General features: G+C 45.1%; 1 protein-coding gene across 1 annotated transcript in view; it reads right to left on the bottom strand.

Moving 5' to 3' along the window:
* The window catches only part of SFXN5 (sideroflexin 5), a 181564-nt gene extending 169964 nt beyond the window's left edge, over positions 1-11600 (bottom strand). Inside the window, exon 1 of the mRNA XM_065404998.1 lies at positions 11388-11600. Coding sequence (XP_065261070.1) covers positions 11388-11600 — 213 coding nt within the window. The remainder of the gene's footprint in view (positions 1-11387) is intronic.
* Between the last annotated feature and the right edge of the window lie 936 nt (positions 11601-12536).

Genomic DNA, 12536 nt, shown 5'->3' with positions numbered 1-12536 from the left:
TCTTCCTGCCTCTTCAGAGTCAGGCTGCCCCTGCCTTCCGACCTGCTCCTGTGCCACAGACACCCACAATCCTGAAGAGACTCGAAAGGTCTGGACTGGGAACCAGTTAGAATTAATGCTGACACAAACATCATTGATTCCTGGAGGCACTGCCTCGGGGCTTGCCAGGGGATGAGGCTACGTAGAGCCCCACCCCCAAAATGCGCGCACGCTTCCCGAAATCAGATGCTCTCCCTCTGACAGATGGCTGATCATTTGAGTGGTTTTTCCTATGCCTTTCATTCCCCCTTCTGAACAATCTGAGGGGGATAATCCAGTCCACGTCTCCCCTGACCAAAGGCACAGGCAATGAGAGGGCAACGGCTCTGCTGTCCTGGGCTAAGGCCCGAAACAGAGACTAAGGTTAGTCTACACTAGAAATGCTACAGTGGCACAGCTCTAATGCCTCTGGTGAAGACACTCTATGCCGATGGAGAGAGCTCTCCCGGCGGCATAATAAAACCACCTCCACGAGAGGCAGTAGCTATGTCGGCAGGAGCAGCTCTCCTACCAACACAGCGCTGTCCACACCGGCGCTTAAATCGGTGTAACTTACGTCACTCAGGAGGGTGGCTTATTCACACCCCTGAGCGACATCGGTAATACCGATGTAACCTGTCGTGTAGACAAGCCCTAATTCTCATGAATTTCCTATTATTTGGGGAGGTGGGTTTCCAACAAATAGGATCAGCCACAGTTTTGTGGCAATTAATCTTTCCTAATGAAGTAACATGGGATCTATGGCTACTGCCTGGTTTGCACACAGACGTTAATTTCAATCACATCCCACGTCAATGCCTTGTTAAAGCTAGGGATAGTCATGTACTGCAAGTACAAGCTATGTTATTAGCAAACATTTCACTCTGCTGTCTCTAAACCACATTTCTTCAAACAAGACAACAGCACTAAACCTCATTCACTCCCACGTCCAGGCCAAGTTTTTAAAGAGCAGCTTTGTTAATCAGGCATCTGAAAAAAAAAAAAATTGTAATTGGTGAAAAACACTTCCTCCTCTCTCCTGATTCTCTCCCTCTCACACACACGCGAGCTTGGCTCTCTCACAAACCACCAAAATGCTTCAAAAAATTATATTTTTTCATAAAAATAAAACTTGGCTTTGGACAGAGAAGCAACATGAGAAGAAGCATGGTGTTGGTCAGGTTAGAGGACAGGAATTCTAACTCCTAGGCCCAAGTTCTATGGCCAAAGGCTTTGGGAAAAATCACTTTATTTCTCCATGCCTCAGTTTCCCCATGTTTAATATGAAGATAGTCCTTTTCTACTACACAGACTGTTCTGAGGCTTAATTCAGATATACTGGAAAACCGTACGGATGGAAGTTGCTACACAGTGCTGACAGTGGTCTGAAAAAAAGTCAGAGGTCTACCATAATCTGGGAGCAGCAACTTTGCTAAGACAGCACTTAAAGTGCCCCCATACTTTAAACCAGGGGTTCTCACAACAAAAATTTTGGTGGCCTCAGAATGCGGCCACCAATTCTTGCTGGTGGCCACTCTGACAAATTTTCCTACAATACTTAACTGACTTTAGGAAAAACAAATAAATATGCACATATATATGTCCAAATCATTGTAATTGATTTATGTAGAGGGTTTTTGCAGAGTCAATAATAAAAATAATGTACAGTTGTATGTTGTGCCCCGGCCCTGCTGCCTCCCCCGTCCTCCACAAATCCCCCCCTGCCCCCACCCACTCCCCTAATCTTCCCATCATGCCCACAGGACCCGCTACTTCCTTCCCCCTATTGCCCTGAGCTCCCTTCCATGGCCCCTGGAGCACTGCATGAAAAGCTAAGGGATAAGTAGCCGAGAAGTTGTAGGGCATTTTGAAGATTAAAAACCAGTTTTGTTGATCTGTGGTAGTCAAAGAGAGTCTCAGGCATTTTTGGAAATAGAAAAGGTTCCGAGCCACAATTTCTAACAGAGTTATGAAGATTCCAACCAAAGAGCTCCTAAACACCTTTACTTTTAATTATACATTGACATTTAACACTGCTTACTTGCCATACAGCGTTCACTGAATGATGCAACACTTTGCCATCACTTTTATTCACAATTAAACAAGACACTGCATCTCATAAAGAAAACAATGCCTTTTTTCAGTCATTTATTAAGGCCTCAATGCTGCAGCTTTTGAGCAGCCAAAGCTCCCACTTAAGTCAAAGAGACCTTTGGCTGCATTCAGATGGCAAGTGTGGTATTAATTTGATCGGACCCATAGACATAGGCCACAATTGGTAGTTGTATCTGTTTAGTTTTGTATCTGTAAATAGGTTCAGTGGTCAAATTAGTTCCAACAACAGTACTTTTAAAATATATTGCTGGTTTTATTGTGATCAGTTTTTCAGTTTGAGCCTGAAGTATGTAAACGATCTAATACTGTTCCTCTTAATCTTCCTATCAGACTCTTCAAACATTGACATTAATAAAGCAAATAATTTTAACACATTTACTTGAGACAAAGCACATCAGACATATTTTTCAACAAGATTTCCCTTATTCTTCCGGCCACATTAACTAAAAACCTACTAGTAATTTGGGATTGGTCATTCAAGCTGTGACACCATTTTTACCAGTGAGAAGACTAGGCCTCTGGGAACTTTGATGAAATAATATATAAATAATAAAATAAAATAATTATAATTATAATAATAATGGGGGTTGTTGATTAATCAGTGTTGCTAATGAGCTAAACGGTTACTCTAGTATCTTCGACGCAGAGTCCTTGGGAAAGTGAAAGGCCCCTTATGGAAATATGCCACTGCCCTCGTGGCAACCAAGGAACAGCAGGAAAAGCCAAGAGCAAATCCTAACAACACTTTTAAAGTTATACAGTGTGAAAATGCTAGCACACAACATGGCCCAAAATAAGGGGCTCCTGCTGCCACATTAAAGGAGAGAGAAGCCTCAGGCCTGATCTATGCTACAAAATTATGACAGCCTAGCTACATAGGTCAGGAGTGTGGTAGGGAAAAAAATCACCTCCCCCAGCGAACATAGCTGTGCCTTCAAAACCCCCAGTGTAGACGCAATTATGTCAACAGAAGAGTGCTTTTGCTGGCATAGCTAGTGTCCTTTGGGGAGGAGATGTTTTCCAGCAGAATGACTCTTGGGGGTTTACATTGCTTCTACACTAGGGGGCTCTGTTGGCATAGGCTCTGTAGTGTAGACATGGCCTCAGACCCTACATGTTCTAAGCAGGAGACATTGCTTGTGCAACAGTGTTATTCGGGCCTCACTCATTACTGCCTCTCCACCGGCTCTCTGCAAACACACTCTCTTCCCCACTATTTTGACAGATTCCAAAACTTATAAGAGGTGGTTTGATTTTTGTGTTTCTTTCAGATACCCATCCAATTAACTCTAGTTATGAAAACTAATTAACGGAATCTCCCCATTAACCATACACTATTCACAGCTCCACTGTGTCTTCCGCTTGACTCTACTTTTTCGCCTCTTCACAGCTAGATCGTGTACATTTATTGCTTCCTCCACGTCTCCCTATTTTTTACTCTCTCTTCCCCCCTTTTAATTCAAGATTCCCTCCCCTACTTCTCCGATCCTCCAGGGGTTGCATTTGGGTGATAAGATGTTGTGCCTACAGTCAACCAGAAATGAGGATGCATGGTGCCTCTTTCTGCTGCAATCCCAACATCTCAAAACTCAGATGAAAGTGCAGGCTCAAGTTTGAACTCTGATGTGCTGACTAGACAATAGAGGCAACTTCCCCTTGTATTCTATGTTTTTCCCAGTTCCTACAGAGCAATTCCTGAAGCTCAAGAGGTCTGGAGTATATTGCACCACCTGCAGATAGGAGACACCCCCAGTGGCACCTCAAAGGAGCAGAGTGAAACTGATGAGGACAATCCTTGTCTGTTTCACTCTGTTCCTGCCAGCTCTGCTAGGGATGAACTGCCTGTGGAAGCACAGGCGTGAACCTCCTCTGCCAATCTTGCAGAGTCCATCTGCATATTCTGCAGGGAGGGAGGGATAGCACAGAATTAGAAATTTTATCTAATGGAGTCTGCTGCAACAGAATGATAGGGGTTTGGTGTCCTTCTCCATTCTGACTGCTCTCCCAAACACTCCACAGTCCGCTAGAAAATATCTTTAACCAAAAATACAAGAGGTTTCTTTTATTAATAGGATTATTTCCAAGGGCCTAAAGTTCTGGCTGGCAGATTCCTTAGGAAATGACTGCCTAGATATTTCTCCCATATTTCTACATAAGGAGTAGAGTTTAAAAAGCAAGACACTTGGAAATTTACTTGACCTTCAGCTGGCATCAGGTACCATAAAAGTGTGCATACAGCCTCTGTTTCCCATCTGAGTCTTTTAACAGCTGTTGTAGTAAACAGTTCACTGGAAGAAAACTGAACAACACGAATTTGCTGTGATTAATCGAGGCTATTTTGGTACCAGTTCTCACCAGCCTGAAAGCAGGGTTTAGTTCTGAAAAGTGGCTAGGAATATTAAGTCCTCTATATAGCACAGCAGTTCCTAGGGAGCAAGAGAGTACATTATAGCTCCATTTCAATTAAATCACTGTGCTGTAGGCCATGCGAGATCCAGCTGACTTCAAGATAAGTACAAGAATGAAAATACTTATTACAGGCTCAGGAAATTCAGGAAGAGGAGAGGAGGTTAACAGGCAACTGTAACATTTGACTGTCACCTTAAATTTAAATGAAAGTGAAGACTGACATTTCTTAAACTATATACACTGTAAATGGACTTGTGGGGAACTGGACAGCTCAGAGGATTGGTAATGGAAGACAGGGCTTGCCTACCTGAAGAGTTGTACCAGTTTAACGTAAGGTATCATTTTAAAGTGATTTAATTAAAACAGTGCAGAAGGCTGAGTGGACATGTTTATTCTGGTTTCAGCAAGACTTATTTCAGTTTAGTTTAAATAGATTAGGAAGAAGTTTGAGATAAAACAAATTATGCCATCAACCCAAAATAAGAGTGTCCATGTGGGAAGCTGAACTAATTTAACTAAAATGGTGTAAGACAAGGCCAGATAGCCTTTCATCTCTTGCTCCCTGGTATAAATCCAGCCCAAGTTGGTAGGTTTTAAACATGGGATTAACATCCTTTGGCCCTGTACACACACACACGCAGCAGCTACTCTGTACCGCAGATACCGATTTGGCTCCACTCAGGTTTGAACTGTGTTTAAACGTGGTTTTAAGCGCGGTCCTTTGGCCAGTGAAGATGGGGCCTCAGGTGGACACAAAGCAAAGCAGCTTGACAGCCAAACACATTTCATAGCAGAGGCTTTTAAAACAAGTCAAGGTGGTCCTTGAAGAAGACCTCTTCCCGCAATGGCTCTTAAGGAGCCCTAGAGGAGGCAGAAGGCCCTCATTCGCTGAACACTTTCAAAATGGAAAGTGTTAATTTAGGCAGCCTGAATAGGAACTGATCTTTCACATAATGTGTTTGACAGCCCCCAGTTACTTCTGCTTGGCGAAAGATCTACGCCTTATCTAAAATCTTGCCACGCACGTCTCCACATCTGTTTTGATAGGGGCTAATTAATTCACTTTGCAAAGAACAGCAACTGAGAAACCATGTAAAATCAGGATAAGCTTGTCTGCCCCTAATGTTTCAGGTCTATCACTTACTGTGCTTCAATCCTGCAAAGAGAAAGGGGAAATCTCTAGCACCGGGGAAGCCCGGATGTGGCTTCAATTCATTGTGGGTTTCCCTAACAACTTAGGAGATGATTCTAGATCATGCAGAGAGTCTCTTCCTCTCAAGATTCTGTAACTTCTGTATTGTTTCATTTATCTTAAAAAGGGGCTTCTTTTGCCAAAGAGGCCAAATAACCTTGATTTGAAGGCAACTAAGAAAGCAAAAATGTGTGTGTGACCCCAGACGCTTTTAATGCCATCCCGCAAGGGGTTACAAGAATATCCTGATCCTGGTATGTACATTCTGGTTCACCAAAGAACGTCACGTCGGGTTTCAGACGAAAGCCAGGCTCACACTGGTCATTAATATTGTGGTGAAAGGTATGTCCAGATACTATGTAAGGAGTTATATATGTTCTTAGATTCTGTATTCCAGCAGAGGTGGACAAACAGACATCCTGACAGATAAAAGTTGTTTATTCACCAGCCTCTCTGTCGCAATATAAATTAAGCACTGTAAACTAACACAAGGGAGGTGGTGGAATCTCCTTCCTTAGAGGTTTTTAAGGTCAGGCTTGACAAAGCCCTGGCTGGGATAATTTAGTTGGGGATTGGTCCTGCTTTGAGCAGGGGGTTGGACTAGATGACCTCCACAGCGTAGAAAGAGATACACTTATCAGGAGATACACTTCAAAGGTTTGCTGGACTCTATTTGGGGAACAAAGAAGACACCCCTTCCTCTTGCATCTAGGAAGTAAATGGGCAGTGCATTTACATTCATGAAAACGGGATCTCATCCAGCCTGGGCTGAAAATGCTGGCAAAGGCTTTGGGTGAGACACTTCATTAGACAGGAAGTTAACCTAATAGTTAAGTTTAGTCTCTAGAAAGCATAGTATGATTCTGTTTTATATGTAACCTTTTGTTTCCATTACACTTACTCATTATCTCTTGAATCTTTGACAATGAACTTATTATTGTTTTCACTATAAATACATCTCCATGCTGTGGTATTAAGCAAGGAGTTGATCCTGTGTTGAATCATACAAACCGATGTGTGCACTGTTCCCTTGGGGTGAGCGGACCTGGTATTTCTGTGAGCGTTTGGAGACGAAGGGGCTGGACGCTACAGGGGAACGCTTCAAGGGGACTCAGGGACTGGGGTGCACTATTTTTACTCTGCAAAGCAAGGTAAGGGCTGGCATAGCCACCCAAGCACTCTGCTCTTGGCTAACAGGTTGGAGGTGTCAGGGAACTGATACCCAGTTAAGAACAAGCAAGTCTCCTTCATTTTGAATGCAGAGGGGTAACAAGGTGATTCAAGTCCTGGGTACCCCGGAAACCATCCCAGTGAGAGACTCGGCTGAGAAACATTCACAATCCTGAGGAAAGTAGCTGAAGTGTACAGTAAGTGATTCAGGGGAAATGGGACAGATTTCATCATTTATAATTGTACCAGTGGGCACGGATATTTTCAATAAGAAGTCCTAAATGTTGTGTTAAATCACTTTCTCCAGGCTCTGGGAAACAACGGGGAGAGTGAAACCATCTTACCTCGCGTAAACCAATCCCCACGAAATGCAAGTTTTTCTCTCCAAGGTTTTGTTCCTAGCAGGCAGCTTTTCCTTGCTTTTCTCCTCAAGGACAAAGATTCTTAATATAGCGCGACTGAATTTTTCACAGCCCTTGTTTGACTCAGATCTCCTCTTAAAGGGCCACAGGATTGTTTCTAGCCATCATTTCCGTGAAGAAACAAAACAATGTGATCCGAAAGTATTATTATTAGAATTTAGATAGCACCATAAGTCTCCCTGGTGTGTTATAAAACAAGTAAAGATAAAAGTGCCTTATCAATCAGATCCCTACACCAAGGATCTTCTAGACCAGTCCAAATGTAACACAGCAGTGGATGACAATAAACAAAGAATTTGAGAATACACACTCCTCTGGTCAAGTACCAGGGGGCTGAGGGGGAAGCAGGGGGAAGGAGAGGGGATTTCATTGAACAGTTGATATAAAAAGATTGTTTGCTTTTTAAGATACATTACTTTCCCTCCCTACGTTATCGTGTTAATTTAGTCCTGGTGAAAAGTGCCAGAATGATTGCCCTGGAAACTGAGAGTATGTCTACACTACAAGCACACAGTGGCAGCATTGCAGCTTTGCCACTATAGTGTAGACACTTGCTACAGCAACAGAAGGGGTTTTTCCATTGCTGTAGTAAATCCACCCCCCCAAGAGGCGGTTGCTAGGTTGACGGAAGAATTCTTCTGTCAACCTAGTGTTGTCTACACTGGGGCTTAGGTCAGCTTAACTACATCCCTGAACAAAGTAGCTAGGTCAACTTAAGTTTTAGTCCTCTAACTTCACAACAGGGGATAACATGAGCAGCAACAGCCCCACCAGCTGATGCTGAACTGGAGGGAACTCCAACACAGGCCTTGTCTATACTAGACCTTTCCTTTCCCCCTAGAATTTCCCCTTGCTGATGCAATGGAAGCACTAATGTAGACATGCTGCCAGCATTTTTAACCTTCATGTCATCTATCTAGATCCACTCTAAGCAGGATTATTCGACATGGTGGTTAAAGCAATAGCATCTGGTCTGCATTCGTGCTCTTACTGTTGTTCCAATCCATGGAACTCCACTGGTTAGCAACATGAATAGGAAACACTGGGGAAAAGGTCTAGTCACTTAGCAATGAGAGAAGTCTACATTCCTATTCAAAGCTTGGTCTCTGTCTAGTTGTCACAGAACTTTTGCTGATATAGTAGCTTGTCCACTGGGACGTGTATGAGACCCACAACCTGGACAGACATGTTAAAATGTGTATGTGATTGTTAACGTCCTGCCCTACCCATTCCAGATTTATGTCCTTTTTTTAAACATTGTTACAAATGATGATCACTCCATAATGAACAAAGTGCTCCTGGGTCTGTGCCTGAAGCCCTGCCAAACCTGGCTAATATCATCTGTGTTGACTGTATAGTGTTTCCTCCTTCTGTCCAGCTAAAAAGCTCTGTCTGGTCAATTTGAACATCCCTTGATTTATTGAGACAAACAGGTTATTAGCACAATGAAATAGCCCCTCGCTGCACATTATTTCTCACTGTACCTCCCCAAGTCTCCTGACTCCCTGTCCAGTGCCTTAACCACAAGCCCACTCTTCCTTCAGTAGATAGACAGGTAAGTAGTAAGGTAGGTTTGCTTCCCAAATTTTGGCACCAAGCAACTAAACTTTACATTATGTCTCTGTAGGGTGACCAGACAGCAAATGTGAAAAATCGGGACAGGGGGTGGGGGGTAATAGAAGCCTCTATAAGAAAAAGACCCCAAAATCGGGACATCTGGTCACCCTATGTCTCTGAGTCCCCAAAAGCAGATAGGCTGCCTTAGTTCCAGGGAAGCTGCCATATACAATTAGCAAGTCAACTGGCTGGCAACTTTGCTGTCACACTATGATCCTGTCCAGATCTCAGCAGGATAGTGAAAACGTCTCCTTGGAAGCCTTATGGCCTTTATGACAAATTCCCAATAATCTGGTGTGGGAAGGGAGGAGGGATGGAGGAATCACATTAACAAGCAAACTCTTGTGATTAACTTTTTGATTGTTAGCTAGAAGCACATGAATTGAAAACCAGTTCTGTCATCTCAGTCCAGTGCTCTCATGTTCACTTCAGTGAAAGAAACCAACAATCATCGGAGCAGATTACATAAACTGCCACCTTCCCAAAGAACTAGAGTATGTGGTTATATTTCACTGGACAAGATTTGGGCAAGGTCTTTGTGGGCCAAGCCATGGCCAAGAATGGTCCACGCAACAAAATCCCCACAATCTCTTAATGCAGGAGCAGCCAGAAGGTAGAACGGAATTGGGGGCCTAACAGCTCCAAAACTTGCACTCGGTTTTCATGACTCTACATTTCATTTCAGGCCACAATCTCTGTCAGCATTAGACCTAACTCACTCTCTCTGCTTAGATATGAAAATTTCAAAAGGAAGGGCATGTTGACCAAACCAAAGTCTACTGTGCACATCTACAAGTTTCCTAACCACCAGTATTTACCTAACTCGTGTAGTCTCTGGAGCAGTTACAATATCGCACACATGCGGAAAGAAAGCATTTTTAGACATAAATCCTTTATTTGACAAACCATAACAGGGATCATGCAAGTAAGTAATTAGACTGTTAAATGGCCATTTGAGTCAATGGACAAGAGAAGCTACTTCAGAGCTGTTACAAGTAGTTATTTTAGGTGGGATCAAAATTCTTCCCTACCCTTCCTGGAGAGAATCCAGAAAACTCTGCAGAATGTTCATCGTATCAGGTCTTGCCTTCACTAGGCTCCCTAAGGAAGTTTCCTCTCTTTTATGCTGATGCAGCTGCAGGTGGAACAGCTAGTGCAGACGAGTTGTCAGCAATTTTATCACGTTTTCTAGACCTGCTCTGGGCAGAGATAGCTGACATGATGATGAAGATGCCTGTGCCCTATCTATCGACACTACTGCTCCCACCACTGCAGCTGTGTCTGGCGATTTCCCAACTAACCTCCCTCTGCATACACAGCCCATTGCACAGCTGTGTTGAACTTCAACCCATGCAATATAAAAATAAAGAAATCAACGGACCGATCACACGGAAACACTGGCAAACATTCTAGCAAAGGAGTGTGTTTTAAACTCATGTGGGAGAAATAAAACGTAATTGCATTCTATAATAATCCACGCCTTAAAGGAAAAGCCTCACTATTGTGAAATTAACGGCCTTATATAGAGATTTGTGCATAAGCGGATTTTTATTACATCCAATATTTACTTTTCTGAACTTCCTCCATATTTAAAAAAAATAAATAAAGGACACTAAGCTATGAAATGTGTTTCCGCCTTTCAAAATAACCGGATTCTTGTCTCTGATGCAAAAGAGAAGTCGGATACATCTCAAAGTTGTTCTCCCCTATATGGGACTCAAAAGCTCCTTTATGGATAATGAAATTATGAGCAGCCACAGGGCAGCAGTGCTCAGTAGGGCAAACCTCACACACCCGGGGGCAGCCACTGCCGGATTTCACAGGAGGAGAAACGCACAGGTATGCAGAGCATGGCCAAGGGGAGAGCCTGATTCTCCTCTCGCCCCTGACAAGCCTGTGTTGGCATCCACACCCAGTGCCAAGGGGGTGTGAACGTGCTGCCCCACGCACTCCGGGGCAAGCCCTGGCACAGGGTGCAGGGAACGCCTGTTCTCTCTGCAGGCAGCTAGTCCCCTGCCCCACCGCAGCGGAGAGGCAGGTGGCGATTTTGTTTCCCACGCACGGCCGAGAGGGGGCACCTCTTCCAGCAACCACCCCGGAGCGTACATGGCCACGCAGCCCCGTCCGCGTGTATCCCAGCCCACGCGGGGGCTCGAACCCCCGCACGCGCCGCATCCCGCAGCCGCAAACCCCGCTACCGAGCCACGAGGGGGCGGGGCGCAGAGGCAGTGACAGCGCGGAGAACCAATAGGAGTGGAGGTCACCCACCAATCAGCGAGCGAGACGGGATGAAGCCGGCAGAGGGAGGCGGCCGTTCCCACGGGCAGCTCCTCGTCCCGGCACGGGGCGCCCCTGACAACCCTTCCCCCCACCCCTCCCTCGGCTCGAGACACCCCGACACGGCCCCGCCCCCGCCCCTCACGCGCGCATAATGGCGGCCGTACCTGCTCGAAGCGGGGCTTCCCCAGCTGGAAAGGGGGATACTCCGCCGGCTCCGCCATTCCCCTCACGCCCCGCAAGCGCCACCACTTTAAACGGCCTCCTCCGCCGCCGGGTCCGGCCCCTCGCCTCGCTGCCGCTGCTATTGGACGCGGCCAACCGCAGCCCCCGTGGGGCATGCTGGGGAATGGAGTTTTTTTTCCCCCGACGAGAGGCATGATGGGAAATGTAGTTTTAGCGGGCGGGGAGCAAGGCCTCATGGGAAATGTAGTCGCAGCCTGGTGAGGCATGATGGGAAATGTAATTTAGAACTAATGCATCATGGGGAATGTAGTTTAGGAAATTGAGGCGGGGGCACCTCTATTCAGAGACCTATCCCTCCCACCCCCGTTTCAAGTGATCAAAGCAGGATGCAGCACTACACAGGTTTGACCTGCCCATAGATGAAGATAGAGACCGGGCCAAACCAAACCTGACTGGTTCTATGACCCTCAGGCCTTTGCCTTGGTCCTGTGTTTGAAATCTGCCCCTTGCCCCTGCTGGGCAGCCCTGCATGCAGAAAATGTTTATTTCAAGCAGGACGGGGGGGTGGGGGGGGGGCGGGTGAGTTTTTTGCCAACTCAAGGGCTTTGCAAAAATGGTTTTGGGGTCAGGGGAAAGCAGGGACATCCTAGGAATTTAAATTAAAAAAAAATTAAAAAAAAAAAAAAAGAGGAATCCCTGAGATTCACAAACCTCACCCCCTTCTGCTCCAACTGCATGGCCCAGTGCTTTGGCCTGCCTTCTCTAATAAATACATATCAACATGCATATTAAAAAAAAAAAAAAAAAAAAAAAACCTCTTTCCCTAACAAGACATTTCACTGCACACACTGCTGGCTCTAGGGAGAGGACAAAAGACCAAACACCACCTAACAGCTGTTAGTTACACTGCTTAGTCATAGAAATGTAGGGCTGGAAGAAGCCTTGAGATCATCCAGTCCATCTCCCCCACACTGAGGCAGGATTAAGTATATGTAGACTATCCCTGAGAGGTGTTTGTCTAACCTCTTCTAGGAGGTTTTTGAGGACAGGGATTCCACAACCTCCGTAGGTAACATGTGCCAGCACTTAACTATCCTTACAGCTGTAAAATTTCCCCTATTTAGCCCTAA

This window comes from Emys orbicularis, chromosome 5, assembly GCF_028017835.1.
Source record: "Emys orbicularis isolate rEmyOrb1 chromosome 5, rEmyOrb1.hap1, whole genome shotgun sequence".
Classification (NCBI taxonomy): Eukaryota; Metazoa; Chordata; order Testudines; family Emydidae; genus Emys; species Emys orbicularis.
Note: the sequence above shows the minus strand (reverse complement) of the source record. Positions and strands in the feature narration are given on the sequence as shown.